This window comes from Gallinula chloropus, assembly GCF_964237585.1.
Source record: "Gallinula chloropus genome assembly, chromosome: 2".
Lineage (NCBI taxonomy): Eukaryota > Metazoa > Chordata > Aves > Gruiformes > Rallidae > Gallinula > Gallinula chloropus.
This window is the reverse complement of record NC_140086.1, coordinates 140,054,674-140,070,668: the sequence shown is the minus strand read 5'-3', so window position 1 is coordinate 140,070,668 and position 15,995 is coordinate 140,054,674. Positions and strand designations below refer to the sequence as shown.

The 15,995-nt window shown below is 38.3% G+C and overlaps 1 protein-coding gene across 1 annotated transcript in view; it reads left to right on the top strand.

The window, feature by feature from the left end:
- ZNF804B (zinc finger protein 804B) overlaps positions 1–8,389 on the top strand; it is a gene marked incomplete at both ends in the record, with an annotated part of 238,318 nt that extends 229,929 nt beyond the window's left edge. Inside the window, 2 exon segments of the mRNA XM_084279769.1 lie at positions 1,930–2,060; positions 4,705–8,389. Coding sequence (XP_084135895.1) covers positions 1,930–2,060; positions 4,705–8,389 — 3,816 coding nt within the window.
- Between the last annotated feature and the right edge of the window lie 7,606 nt (positions 8,390–15,995).

Genomic DNA, 15,995 nt, shown 5'->3' with positions numbered 1-15,995 from the left:
AGTTCTTGCTGGTTGGTGGTGCAACAGGTCCCTCAGCCTTCTTGTCCTTACCCATCCCTTGGGTGAGAAGAAGGCTGAGGGACCTCAGCCTTCATCAGGGTGGTTAAATCAGCTCTTAAGTTCCCTGAGCAGCTGATTTGTGGGCAGCCCACCTCTCCCTACCTCGAGATCAGTGCTCAGAGGCACATGGCTTGGGGTCCATAAAGCTGAGAGAAAGCAAGAAACTTCTGCTTTTACTCTCCCTTTCTCTCTCATAAATGTGAGCTGTTTAAAAAATCCCATACTTGAAGGTCAGCTGATAAGACAGTGGTGGGACATATGTACTACAGCTTTCCTGCACTTCACAGAAAGTAATCGCAGACCTTATGGTCTGTTTCCACCAAGGGTTCCTTCATGCCTTTCTGTCATACTGTGTCATTGCCAGTAACCATATGATTTCATTTTAATTGGAGAAAAAAGCTGCCATTTCTTTCGATTGCATAATGCAACCACACAGTGGTTTTCACTTATTCACTGTCTTCAACTGCTGACAAAAGCCAGACCTTCCTCCCGAAAGCAGTTCTCTCTCATGCATTCATAATTCTCTTGACCCCTACAAGTTGAGGACTCTCTGCCTTCAGCCCTGTTTCTGAAGCACAGATGCCTGTTGGCCTGTGCAGAGCTCTGTGCCATGGCTAGACTGCTCCACATACCTGAGCTGCAGAAAGCAATATTTGCTGCTACAAAGTGGGGTCAGCCTTCAATTTATCCTACTGATGTACGTTGTGCTTTTGGACATGCTGTAGGGAAACAACAGCTTGGCAGATGATGGCAGTGATGAGGATGCTGATGTTTAGGTGCTGGTGGACAGGCCTAGATACTGGCCGCTGAGCAGTAGCTAGCATCAGTGGTGTTGATACTAGAGTTCTAAATTTCACAGAAGAGCACAGGGCCACCTCCAAACCAAGGGGCAAGTGGTTCTTCTCAGTTCTGGTCCTCAAGGTTTCCAGTTTGATCATCAGGCTGATGGAAAGGAGCACAGAGCTCCTTTCTGTCTTATAAACCTGCCTTCACCAAGCAGCATGACACTGGAGAGGCTGTGAAGAGAGGAAAGTATTTCTGCCATGGACCATGGGAATGTGGACCTGAACCAGGAAGTTTTAAGGTTGGAAGTGACCTGCTGAGCCCCAGAGAGCACAATGAACTCAAAGGCAAAATAGTACCACTATTTTTGCAGAGGATGATTTGACTTTTTGGGTTGTGTCTTCTTCTCCTTCACTTTTCCTTATATTATCAGCAGTGCAAAACCAGGTAATAAAAAATGTAATAAAGGCAAAGAATTTTGCTATCTCCAACAGGAATTACCAGATTTATAGATGTTTGAGGAGATCAGAAAAAAAATTGCGAAAATAACCATAACAGAGTTATTTGATCAAACATTTCAGGCAGCAGTTCTCTCCTTTGAAAAACAAATGCAGTCTTAAAAAGCTACAAAACCAGCATGGACTCAAGCATACATGCATGCATACATGTGCAAGTATAGAGATCTATAAAATATATTACACCCGAGCTCAGCCTTACTCCAACATATACCTATGGATTAAATTCCAACTGACTGAATTAAATCAGAAAATTTCAAGTGCATTAAACGTAGTCTAGTTTTGTGTCTGCATTTGTACGCAGCAGAAGCTTTGTGCATTTGTAAGAAATTAATAAAGCTATAATTCATAGGCAAGCATATATCAGCTAAATAGCAAACACCCAATCAGGTTGTTTTGTTAGGCAAAAATAACATTTTCAATCTCTCCTTAGGATGACAACATTTTAAGAATCTTTTTGCTCTCCATTTACATACTAACTTCACCAAAAGCAAATAAATTGAGTAAGAGGAAATGCAACTGATGTGTACATATTTAATCCCTTCTCTTTTTGTTTTTTTTTTTCACACAGAGATTGAAAGATTTAAAACAAAGAGAATTTGCTCGAAATGTGGCTTCAAAGTCATGGAAAGATGAGAAGAAACAGGAAAAAGCACTCAAGCGGCTCCACCAGCTTGCAGAGTTACGGAAGCAGTCGGAATGGCAAGTATTTAAAATTTATATTACATTTTAATGCCCTTCCTCAGTCCCAGAAGAAATCTTCATATTTTTGCTCCTACACCCTGTACTGTACAGCGATGGTGTACACTGTAACCTGTTTTCAGCTGTACTCAACTCCAAATGTTCCTGTTTTGCAAACCATAAAATTGAAAGCTCCTGAATTAATTACTTGCTATTTGAGGGTTTTTGGCTTTCTCTCCTGTAGCTACTTAGTCTCATCTCTTCTGAATTGAGTGGTTTCAAGATGTTTTTATAATGTCACCATTTTATCTTATTCAACCTGACCATGGTAGATTAGTATGGCTCTTATCATTTGACGGTACGTTAAGGGAAGAGAAAAAACACCATTTAAAGCATCTGGACTTAGTCTGTGGATCATTTTTACTACTTGTAGCGTACTGAGATTATTCTCACAGCTTCTTTGTAGAGTATTTGTAGAGTAATGGAAGTATGTGAATGGAAAACAAGTAATTAACTGAGTTAAGTTTATCCTATACTGTTTGCTCTATTGATGGATATCAAGATACGGTACACAATTTGCACTCATAAACCTTTACATTTGAGAAATGCCCTTTGTTTTATGACACTGAATACTTCAGTAGAATAGATTGCCACCAGACCAATTGTTTATGTTAATCTATGACCATAATGAGTTAAGTAGATAATTAAACTGGCATTCTTTTAAATTCATATCAAGCTTACTGTACCCTGGAAATCATAACATTCAGAGTTTATTATACACTCATTTTGGCCTATGTAATTGTTTTTGAGTAATCTGCTGAAATATAACAGTTTAGTGCTAATGTATCACTTTTATGGTTACAACTCCATTTTCGTACAAATCTGTGGAAAGAAATGTAACTGCCTGTGGAAAGACGCCTTTACCTCCACTCATAGTCTCGGATAAAATGATCGGATCGGTGATAACAGGAAAGCCAGACAGAGTGAGACTAGGAGGGAAAAAGCATGTTTGTTTTTTGAAAGAGTCCATAATTGTTTACAGGGAGCCTGAAAAGAGTGCTTGCTGCTCCTGTTTGCAATGACTGATAGGTTCAGGGGGTGGCTGAGACCTGTGATCTTGGCAGAGGGGTAGCACTCCCAGCTGCTCAGGCAAGACAGAAAGTCATCCTTTCTAAGGAAGAGTCTACATAAACACACATCATCCCCCAAGTACCGTATCTCAGGTTCCAGCAGAGTTCCTTACAACAGGCTAATACAATTTGACAACAAAATTACTGTTAATCTCATGCACAGAAAAACTGAAAATGTAGCTTTATTTTTCTGTTCCAAGGAGACTTCGAAAGGATCTCTTTACATGCTTTCTCTAAGAGATAATTCCTTCTTGATGTACAAATAGGGGTGAATTTGTATCTCCTGATGCCAAATTTGAGGCAAATGCAAATATATTCTCGGAAATGTGTATATATATTCTCACACTTGGAGTGGACTCTACACCAGAGAGCCTTTATATCGTTCCCACTGATGAAGATCAATGCATTTTTATAGCATTTATAAATTATGCTAGCCTATTTATAGATAGCTGTAATACAGAACTGGCAGTCGTAATTTACTTACATTTAATTAAAATATTTTATATTTTTTAATCAAACTCTTCACTGAAACTAGTTCAAAAATTTTTTCATGTAAGTGTACTGTAGTACTGCATCAATAGTAAATGAAGATAATTGGTCTAATGAAACACATGTTTTAAATATTACTTGGAATAAGATTTTTATGGTGGCTATATTTGTCTCTTCTCTAATGGAAAATGGCAACAGTCATTCCAATCTCAGTTAATTATCTATTGCAAGAAATCAGTGATTTACCATGCTTGCTAAGGTCCTCTTACACTAGGCTGATTTTTTTTTCCCAAGTACAAGAAAACTATACGAGAGATTTAAAATCTGTCAGGTTTTGGGAACAGGAAAAAATTAATTAATGAAAGTAGAATACAGAAAGACAAAACATGGCAAAGTCAAATGATAGGTGATAGTGAAAGCACTGAAGTCAATGATGGAAAACCACCTCATGTCTTTTTCCCCACCAATGTTTAGTTATAGCTTTAGCATTAATAACTTTCTGAATATTTCACGAAGTAATCTATTGTGGAATCACATAAAGATAAAATAAAATTCTACTCTTAAAAATACATAGACCTCTCCAAGCAAGCAGAAGGCTGCCTATTCTCTGCCTATTTGATTCATCAGGTGCTCCAGGTGGAAGTATCTTGTTTTGAAGAAAGCAGAATTTCTTTTGCAGGGGCCTCTCAGAAAACTAAAATGAACCACAGACAAAATTCTCCTTGACATGAATTCAGAGTAGAGACAATATTGTTTTTTCTGGATGTACACAGGCATGATTCTGAAGAACAGCATTCATGTGCTGACCTCAAATCATATAATTTCCTGTATGTAAAGACTGTTCTGCCCATATAGAGCCCAAACTTGGAGCTAGTCTGCACATTTACCCTTTAGAAACTTTGGAAACTTAGTTTTGCCTTGTAACAGCAGGAGAGACACCCTTCTTTACTAGATAGACATTGTCAAATGTGAGATGTCTCTTAACTCGGTTACTTAATACAGCTTTCCTTTTTTGTTTTTGTTTTTTTTTTTTTCATTATTTACAGCATCACTGGGAGTGGACCATTGCTTAAAGCCCCCAGATTAGTCATGGAAAACCAACAATCACCAGATGATATTTTCTTGTACAAGGGTGGCAAGTTCACACCTAGTTCTCAAAGAACCACCATGAGTGATGGTCAAGGTTTCTCCAGCAACGTACTAGAGAAACAGCAACTAATCATAAGTAGGTACCAGTCCCCTAATGAAAGACCCCATGCACTTGGAAATCAAGTCTCACAAGTGTTCCCAGATAGCAGTAATACTTCTCAAAGGGCAGGAGTGTCTTTCTCATTCTCTAAAAAAGTCCCTTTGAAGCTTGAGTCCTCGGCATCAGTCTTCAGTGAAAACTCTGAAGAAGGAAATGATTCTCGTGTATCCCCAAACCGTAAAATAAAACAAGGTCTTGAGGGCTGTCGTTCTGGCACACTTTTGGAGGAGGATGTGAAAGCAAGCATGGATAAAGGGCCACCTATTACACAAGACCAAATGGATTTGGATAACAGTGCATCAAGTCATGTACCTGCAAAGCCTAAAACACTAAAGGAAAATGATAGAAGTGGTGATAGAGAATTAGAAGAAAAGGTCAGTGCTCATCCTTCATTTTCCAAAGTCAAAATACAGCCTTCAAATTTGGATTTTTCTGGTTCGCTTAAAGTAACAGAGCAAGAGAGCAAATTGAATGAGTCTGAGTTAGAAACTCTTGTTTCACCTCCATGCCAAGCTAGCAATTTTTCTACACAGTCAAACACCTACAAGCACAGCAATGCCCATCTGCCTGACCAGTTACCTGAGCTCCCAGAACATCCAGAACCTCAGCTGGCGTGCACAAACAACGTTAAAGACAGTCCTGGGGCAGTAAAAAGAGAAAGATCTTTGGAGAGTTCAGAAATCACAAATAGGAATATGGAAACACTTCCAAGGGAGATCATGCTTAAAGAGGTTAAGCCCCAGGCATTGCCTTTTCTCCATGTAGTGAGCAAAGATGGCTCCACTGCTCTGCGGTGGCCCACAGAATTACTTTTGTTTACAAAAACTGAGCCCTGTATTTCATATGGCTGTAATCCATTGTATTTTGACTTCAGACTCTCTTTAAACCACAGAGATGGTAAACAGCATGAAACAAACAAAGCAAGCTGTAAAGAGCACTCTATAAATAAGACTGCAGATGAAAATGAAGCCTCAGGTTTAATAAAACACAAGCAAATGTCAAACGAACAAGATAATCAGTTGTTGAAACCAAAGAAGATGAAAGGTTCCCTAAATCCAAGAAAGACCAAGCAAAAAGCTGAGTCAGACATAGGGAAAGAAATGAATGAAAATGGTCAAAAATGCATTGCAGATTATTTGAATGAAAATATACCCAAAGTGCCTGCTTACCTTGATGTCTCACAAAAGGATTATGTGACAGAAAAAAGTCTTCATACAGCAACACAGAGAAGACCCTTAAAGCATCATTTTCATTGCTGTGAAAGAAAAACCCAGAACATTAGAAATGAAAGCATTTCCTTCTCTGCTTTTATGTCTAGAATTAAAAAGTCTAAAGCTGAAAAATGCCATTTAATTTATTCTGAGGAAAAACGTGGAAACCAAAAGGACTGCAGGTCCATTCAAGATGTGGCCAGCTGCAGCAGTGCCATAAGTGACAGTGGAAAAGACTCTAGTGGAAGTTTCCTTAGTTATAAGTCCTGTTCAAACAGCAAGTATTCAGAAAATGAAGGTGGTGGAAGTTGCACGAGATGCTGGAGATTCCCATCTCCTGAAAAGTCCTCCTCTGACAGACATTCCAGCTATTCTGACACTTCAGTTAGCGGTACAAGTAGCCTCGTGAGCTACATGAGTCCCACACTGAGCAACCACAGCAGAAATAATTTGCTTTTTTGTTGTAAAAAAAAAGGCAAAACAGCTGAAAGGCACAAATGTAAACACAGAAAGCACAAGTGCATTTTCACTTCTGATGATACAGACGAGGATTATCTTTGTCATAGTAGAAGTCACAGAACTGGAAACTGTACACAGAGGGGCACAATTAAATGTCAGAGATATTCAAGACATAAAGTTTTACAGCATAGAGACAGATCTAAACACAGCAGGCACAGACACCGTCATTTTGGAAAAGTACATAGTAGAAGTAGAAGGTACCGTAGCTCCAAAAGCTGCTCCACCAGGGATTCAAGAAGCAGCGAAAGATCATCTAGTAGCAGAATATCAAGAAGTAATAGTTCAGGATCCCTCTCAAAAGAGATTGACAGCTGTGACAACAAAACAAAAGTGGACCCAGAGAGTAGTTCCAACGCTGAACTGGGGAAAGCTGAAACTGCACAATATGACTCTCTGAATGTGAATGGTCGGTCAAACACCTTTGCCACCTGCTCTTCTGAAACTCTGGCAAAAGACATATGTGGAAAAAGAAAGTCACTGACAGCCAAGTTACTTTTGGAACGAGTGCAGTCCAAGAAAACCCAGGAACAAATGCACGATTTGGATAGATCTTCCGGCACTTGTGGGGTAGAATTAAAGGATCACTCGCAAAGTCACATTTCCCTTCAGTTTTCATCGTCGGTAGATGACATTGTAATGTTACCTTTGCCAGAGAAACTGCTAAGCATAGGTAAAAATGACATGGGACATAATGAAAGCAGCTCGTTGGAAAACAGTGTAAAGAAAACCAACTTTGAAGCGTCAGAGGTAACTAATGTTGCTCTTTCAACAGACACTGATTATGATCATTGTCTTTTAAAAGACATCATTCAAATAGGAACAGGCTATCAGAGCCCAATGATAAAAAGGAACACAGCAATAAAGGAACAATCCAATCTCTTCATTAGTGAAGTGCAACCCTTTATACAAAGCTGTGACCCAGTACCAAATGATTTCCCTGGTGCTTTTCCCTCTAATAGATATTCTGTTGTTGATAATTCAACAGAGACCAAAGAAGAACTACATGATGTAAACATGGACTTGAACCAGGCAGAAGGCAGTTCAGACTCTCTTTGTGACAATGCTATGCAGAAGTATGCTGACACAGTAAATGACCTAGAAATGTACAGTAAATCCACCCCTTCTCCTTTAACGCAGCAACCTATCACATTTTCACCAGAGGAAGTAGACAAATATAGGTTGCTGCAGCTGCAAGCCCAGCAGCATATGCAGAAACAACTTATGGCAAAACACCTGAAAGTTTTGCCTGTCCCAGGACCAGCTGCCTTCTCTGCAACACCAGCAGTCCCTGCCCTCCCTGTTCAGCAGCATGCTACTGTCACCACCATTCACCACACACTGCTGCAACGCTTTGCTGTCTCGTCATCTGTACATCCTCATGGCAGTCATCTCTCCCTGGCACACATCCACCCCCTCTCTCAGGCACATTTTGCCCCCATATCACTTTCCCCACTAGCGCCAGCCCTCATTCCCACCCATCCTGCTCTGCTGACAGGTCACCCACTGCACCTGGTCTCCAACACCACCTTCCACCCTTCCCCTCTGACCTTCCCTGCGCTGCCACACACTGCATATATCCCAGCCTTATTTACACCACACCTGAATGCAGCCACACCTTCTGCTGTACATCCAAATCCCTTAGTTCATCCATTATTCCAAGGGCAAGATCCCCATCACCATTCTTGCTCCAGCCAGATCCAACAGTTACCTACAATAAAAGAAGTTTTCAGTGTTTCTAGCTATTTAAATTAGCCCAAATGATCACACCAAGGCTCCAAAACCAAATTTGAATAAAATAAATTATTCAGTGTTCAGTCACATGTTTGAAGGGAAATCTACTGTTTTCCTGAGAGCACAATGGCTAATATTGTAAAGTCCACATTCTGGCTGACAGCATATAAATGTTGATTTGGTTCTTGTATCACTGAGTAAAAAAGCTGGTTTAAGGACTTTTACAATACAAGCAGGATGGGGTCCAGCTAATGTCATTCTATAGAAATTTGGAAAGAACAGCCTGCAGTGAAGTCTGCGACTCTCATTAAGAATGGGACCACAGCACCCAGACACAATGGGACCAAGAATATCAACACTGATGACAGATTTAAAGTAGTACAGTTTAAGGTAGAACAATCTTGACACACCTCAAACGTTTGCTTTTCTGTGTGTGTACAAGCAATGGCATAGTACTTGATCTGGTAAAAGATATTTCTTACTGAGCAAAAAAGGTTTTGTCTGTAGTCAAAATTAATTATGGGGGCTTCAGAGTGAGGGGTGATGAGTTAACACTGGAAGAAGAGGGGCACAAGAACATCTGAAAGACACTTTAGTGATTTTATCCCTGGTATATGTTGCTTGGACAGTGTAAAGGGACTGCAGTCTGGCCACACATACATAACAAAAAAAATTCCCTTAGCACAGGGAGCTCTGTGATGGCACAAGCAGGATGCTACTTTTCTCCCTGAGCCGAGCATCCAAGAAGGCAAGGGAAAGAAGGGAATGAAGCCAAGTTCTCTGGAGTTGCCTGTCTGTGGCTGTAGCGTAGGGTATGTGGGGTGGGTGGCAGCAGCCCAGAGTTGCCAAGCAGCTAGTGCTGGCTTTGAACCTCAGAGGTCCTTGGCCAAGACTGCAACACTTCTTTCCTTCCAGACAGAGATCTGATGTGTGGCAGAGTCTTGTCCAAAGAATGTGTAAATATGTTTCATCCCTTTCACCAACAACTGGTTGGTCCAATAAGATAAAGCTGATATTCATAAAAATGCAGACATAAAATTCTGAGAAGAAACTGGCGCTCCAGGTCAAGTCTCATAGACAACCAAGCCACATTTCTCAGCATTTCAAGGTATATTGATTGAACCTAAAGAAATATGTCTAGGTTCTCACATGGCTTCCCAAACTCTCAACACACAAATTGGAAGTTCTGAATCTGCAATGTTTGAATGCATGTATCCAACATTCAGGGTAACGTGTGGTTGAAATTGCTGGTAGTAACTGCATATCTGGAAATAGGTGAGGACTTCAGAATCTCTTTGAATGGCACATTTTGACTCTTTTTATAATGTTTCTAACTGAACATGGGACGTTTAGCATGAAATTAAGTTCATAATTTTGGTTAGGCTGCAGGCATGCTTCCCAGTATAATTAGACAGTGAAATGTCTGAAAATACCTGTCTGTTTGGATTAGAAACATTTGGAAATAATTTCAATTAATTTGCAATAAAGTAGTGCACAATTAATAATGTATCTTTCAGAGTAGATATAAAAAACATTAAAACCTCTGGATTATTTTATTCCATTATATTCAGCAATCTGAAGAAACTGAGAAATCTAATAGCAATTAAGTTGACTATTTAAAATACAACTTAGGACCAATTTTCTAACTTAATCAAATTAGATTGATCCATTGTAATAAAATGGAATTTTTTAATTTCTAAAAGCAGCTGCTTCATCATAAACTAATGTTATTCCAAACTTCTCAAATATCTTTGCAAGTTGTGACTGCTCATTTTACAGTTGATTTTCAAAGATAAATTTCCTCTGGATATTTAACATTTTAGCAATCAAATAAAAGATGTGAAACAACAAAACATCTTCTACTGAAAAAAGTTGGTGAAACTAACACCCACAAACAGTTCTTTGTTTGATTCCCAGCTGATTTATTACTTTTATTAACAAAATGGATTCATGCCATTTTGGAGTTACTTATCTTTACGGTTTAACTTTTTCCATTTTAATCCTAGGGAACTTGTAAAATTGAAATTATTGTCATTAAGTCATACATTTTCTTTGGGAAAGATGTTAAAATATTTATTTCCATAATTTAAAAATTCTTCCTTTCATTTTTGGCTGAAAATCTTCCAAAAAATTAGATCTGAATTTGCATATAATTTCTATACTTCTGAAACATTACTGCCTGAGAATCACACGAATTTCACTAAAAGTGACTAAGCACCTCTGAAAATTAGTACTTGCTTGCTCAGATGGAGATCCCTCACTCAGTGGACCGTTTTGAAACACTGTTATAATTCTGTAGAAACACTCTGAAATGGATGTTTTAAAGGAGCAGGCAAGTCAACCTTTGCCTAGAGAGGCTGACTGAGCTGCACAGCCATCAGAACCAGTTCAGGGCTAATACCAGCCTAAAAGATACATTTCCAGCCCCAGAAACTTTTAAATTTTTTGATGGGCCCAATTCCATTCCTATTCATTCCTACTCCTCCTACTTTCTCATGGTATATAAGAGTTTATTTGAATCCAAAGCAGGTAACACTAAAAGAAAAAAGTGTAACAGAAGAAATGACAGGCTCATCTCAGATTTAACGTGTACACAAGCATTTCGTATCCCTGCTTCTTACTGATGATGTTTATATTACAGAAATTCCTATGCCAAGAAACCTGACCAGTTAAAATTTAACAATATCCTACTATGTAGATCATTTATGGAAAATACTTAAACCTGGTTCCCTGGTATTACGCACAATACAATCGAATTCTAGGAAGGATCCAAATCATAGGATGTCCATGTATTTTATACACCAACAAGAATGATCTGATAAGGCAAATAATAGACAACAAAGATTAAATTTATTACTTGGAAGAATGGAAAACAGAATTTTGACAGGTATTGATGGAAAAAGAGAGCTTAAGAAAGAACAGAAACAGCACAATAGCTGAACAGCGGTCATTGACTACCAACAAAGGGAATGTCCAATATCCTTCTTAGTACACAGAAGGGATTTTCTTGAAGAAATGTAATAAAATTGTTATGAGGTGATGTATTTCCTCTACTTGCTGCCATATTTGTTTTTCATCACTAATGTACTTTAAATATGTATCATTATTAAAAGCATAATTCAGCCTGATGTTTGGAGCCGTGCTACAATTTTGATTTCATTTAGACTGATTTTTAAAAACATTACAGTATCCTAGTGGCAGCGATACATCCACTCCAAGTTATGATCAATCTCAGCTTGGTTGCATATTCTTGACACATAATCCAAGGGAACAGATCACCCACACTCTAAAATTCCAGTAACAAATGTTTCCTGAGTTACACAATGGTAATATTGGTTTGGTTTGGTTTTTTAGTTTTGGTAACTGAGGCACTTCTGGAATACATATAACATGTTTATTTGTTGTGCAGATTTGCATAAAATGCCATTTGCCCAGATTGATTTTAAAAGTGTTAAGTTTATATTTAAAAATGGATAATACTCTGGCTAGTATAATATGTAAACTAGTAATTTTGTTTTGTATTCTCTGTATAAAGTGTTTTATATTATACAGTAGCTAAGTGAATTGCACTAATGTACATGCAATGCGGCTTTTTTTTATGTTATTCAAGGAATTCCTGGGAATGTAGTTTAATGCAATAATATTTTTTTTCAATAAAAAGGCTCACTGGTATAAGGAGTGTCAGTCATGTATTTTTAATGTAAAGCATACCAAAAGGCAACAACATAATAAAATGCAGAATAATGTAAACATATTCTGTATTTTAATCTGCAGAACTGAAATGCATTTAATTCATCCCTGTGGCTATAAACCTGAAATTTCTTAGAATGTTTCCTAAAAATTTTAGTATGTGTTACAAAAGTGGGTTGTTTAAATGGAACTGAAAATAAATATTCCTTAAAAAAGTTATTCTATCTATGTGTTTTTTGCAAATATGTTTAATGGACCAACTGCCTCCTGGATATTTTTATCCATGAATCAATTTATTTAAAGTTAAATTTAAAACTTACTTGTCAGGTTCCTCACATAATATTTCTGAGATACAATTCCTAATGCTTGTGCAGAAGGTCCTTTGGTAAAGAAGCTAACAGCAGGATCCACAAATATCTTATTTATTCATGATTTACCCATTCTTTAAATCTTACCTTAGTTTTAATAAGTATCTCTTTATCCCATGTTTTCCATTTTACCTTGTATTTTTTCAGTTTCTTTGTTGGATTATTCTTCATCTACCATTTATTTATATTGTAAACTTTCTGACACAAAGATTTCTATTTGTCAGCTTCAGAAGTCCCGGTCACTTCTGTCGTAGTAATAGTAATTGTAAAGCTATTTAATAGCCATCAGTAGACAGTTTTACAAGTTTTACGTCTCCAGGTAAGCACAAAGACTGAAGTAATGTAAAAACAAATGTACAGCTAAACCTCTGCCTTTTGAAGTGTGGTGTAACAGAGGTCATATTCTGTTAGGTCTGTCTGTATAGATGGAAATATTTTGGCCAATTTCTGGGACCAAATTAAACAAAATTAATCAACCATGCAAGGACATCTCATGTTCAAACATTCTATAAAAACTTAAAATCACAGCTAATCAACAATGACATAATCGACACAGTGTACCTAATTACATTCAGTTTTGTGTCTTCATCAAGTTGTTTCATAATAAACACAAAATTCAGAATTGAACAAACTTAAATACAAAGTGTGACGTGTCTGAATGAAATCCCATGCAAATTAACACCTATGACATTAACTGTTAAGTACAGGAGGCTTCAAATTGAGATCAGACCTCACTTGTTGTTGAACAGTGATACTGTTTTGACTAGGATGTAATCTGTGAAGAAATGTTGTCATCCACACCTTCCTATTCCTGGCAAAGCCAGCTACTAATTACATTTTCTTAAAGCTCGAATCCCAGGTTCTGTTTAACAGTTGAATCCAAGTTGATTTTTTTTTTCCCTGTATCTCAACTCATCTTTTCTGGCCAAAGCTACATTTTGGATTGCTACTTCCTGAAGAATGAAAAAAAAAATGTTTTGCCAGAGCTGAAATGTCTCTTATGGAGACCAGATGGAGACACTTTTTGGAGGAAATAAATACAAATTTTATCTAACTTTAAAATCAAAAGCTCAGTAAAGCAGATATTTGATGACAGCATAAAAGAAAATAAAAACCTGTGTAGTGACTGATATCTAAGTTTAGCTTCAAGGCATTCTTTCTGTTTCCATCATTTCAAATACTGTCTCAACGCATTGTCCAGCCTCAGGAAGACACAGATATTGCCTCCATTCCACAGGATTTCAACTGGGGGATGGGGTTGTTTTTAGACAACCTATTTTCCCCAGTGTCTGCTCAGATGGGAAACCTCCTTGCCCTCTGAAGGCTTCCTGTAAATCTGAGGTGAGCCCTTAGAGCTTCTTCCATTGCAGTGCCAAGTACAGCAACTAAAAATCTATCTGGCCATTTGACATAGGAAAATACAGAATTAACATGATTGCTAAATATACTAGACTAGATTATTTCAGTTGGAATGGACCTACAATAATCACCTAGTCCAACTGTCTGACCAATTATGGGCTGACCAAGTTAAAGACTGTTGTTAAAGGTATTGTTCAAATGCTTCTTAAACACCAACAGGCTTGGGACATCGACCACTTGGGAAGCCTGTCCCTACTGGCTGAGTGTATTGACTACCCTCTCTATAAAGAAATGCTTCCTTATGTCCAGTCTAAGCCTTCCCTCGTGCAGTTTTGAACCATTCCCACCTGTCACTGGATCCCAGGGAGAGGAGCTCAGCACTTCCCTCTTCAATTCCTTCCTAAGAAAGCTGCAGAGTGCAATGAGGTTACCCCTCAGCCTCCCTTTCTTCAAATTAGCCAAGCCCCAAATCCTCAGCCATCACAGGACATTCCTTCCAGCCCTTGCACCAGCTCTGTTTCCTTCCTTTGCAACCATTCAAGGACCTTCTCATCCTTCTTAAATTGTGGGGCCCAGAACTGTGCAGACTACCCCAGGTGAGGCTGTACCATTGCTGAATACAGCAGGATAATCACCTCTCTTGACCGAGTGGTGATGCTGTGTTTGAGGCACACCAGGATGGGGTTTTCCCCCTTGGCTGCTGACTCCTGTTCAGCCTGCTGCCAACCAGCACCTCCAGACTGCTTTCTGCAGGGCTGCTGTCCCATCAGTCCTCTCATAATTTATTTTTGGGCCCAGTGTTACTCACTTCTAAGTGCAGAATCCGCCATTTCAAGTTGTTTAGTTTTGTCCCACTAATCAATTTATCTAGATCCCTCTGCAAGGCGTCCCATAAAAAGTACCTCCCAGTTTGATATCATGAGCAAACTTGCTAATTGTGCATTCAACTCCTGCATCCAGAAATAATCTGGGAACGTATTTGGCTACAACCAATCTATTCAGGATCCAGGCACACAAGGATGATTTAAAGATGTTCCACCCCCTCCTTAAGCACCAGGGACAGGTTTCAACCTCCACATCGCATGGGTTTTGCTTAATCCTCTCCTCTTCTATTGTGTCCATTATACTGTGTTCTCCTTCACTCTTTAGTCCCACAATCAGTCACATCAGAAAAGCCAAAGAATGGGATAAGAATGAGCCGGGATAGGAAAAGAGAGAGAGAGAGAACAACACAAGAAGGGAGGCTAGAAACATATTAGGCCAATTTTCTTCAGAGATAACATTTGAGTCCTTGAGTTCCCATGCAACACCAGCAAAATATTTCCTACAGTCTGGTGGGAAGTCTTTCACTTCAGTGATAACCTTATTATGCAAAATAAGCATCTTAATATAAACTCTATACAGAACATAAAGAATCATTGGGAATGCAACTCATTACCTTGCTCTTTCTAGACACTAGGCACAACGATAACAATGTGTGTGGGGATAACAGGAATCTACAAGCCAGTGAACTGCACTGCTACTTTGCTGAGACTGGGACACACTGTTGTGATGTGCTTGAACATTTCTCTGCCCCGGGGCTAAGAAAAATTAACTTATTAACATTCCAGGTCATAGAAATACTCTTACTGTCTTTAGGACAACCAGGCTGAATCTTAAGTCAACACCTTACTTGTCTATAAAGCGCAGAGAATTCTTGAAATACTTTATATTATTATTCAATAAAATATTATTTTCTTTAACAGAAAACACAGAAGCAGCCAAATAGCAAATTGCAGAAATTATAGACAGAAATAAATCTACAGTTACAGTAATGGTATTTATTCTAAACATCTACTGCTTAACAGTGACCAATCTGTTTTGTGAAGGTGCTTAAAAGTGCTCTTGACTGAGATGTCAAGTAGTAGATACATGACTGTCTTAAAAGAAGACTCATCCCAAACTCATTTTTTATGACCTAGCTATAAACCCCTCAAAATAAAGATAAGGTTGAAAAGCTCAATAAGCTGCCATCAAGCAGTGTAAGCAGCTCTGCTGCCTCTACTTTAATGCACTTCTGAAACTATATTACACACAAAAATCAATATTTCATTCTTATGAACCAATAAAATTTTAGACCAAATAAATTTGTCATTTGCAAATCAATAAATTAAATGTATGTATCAATTTTATATATAAAATAGTTCTGTGTACTCAAGTTGTGGATGTCT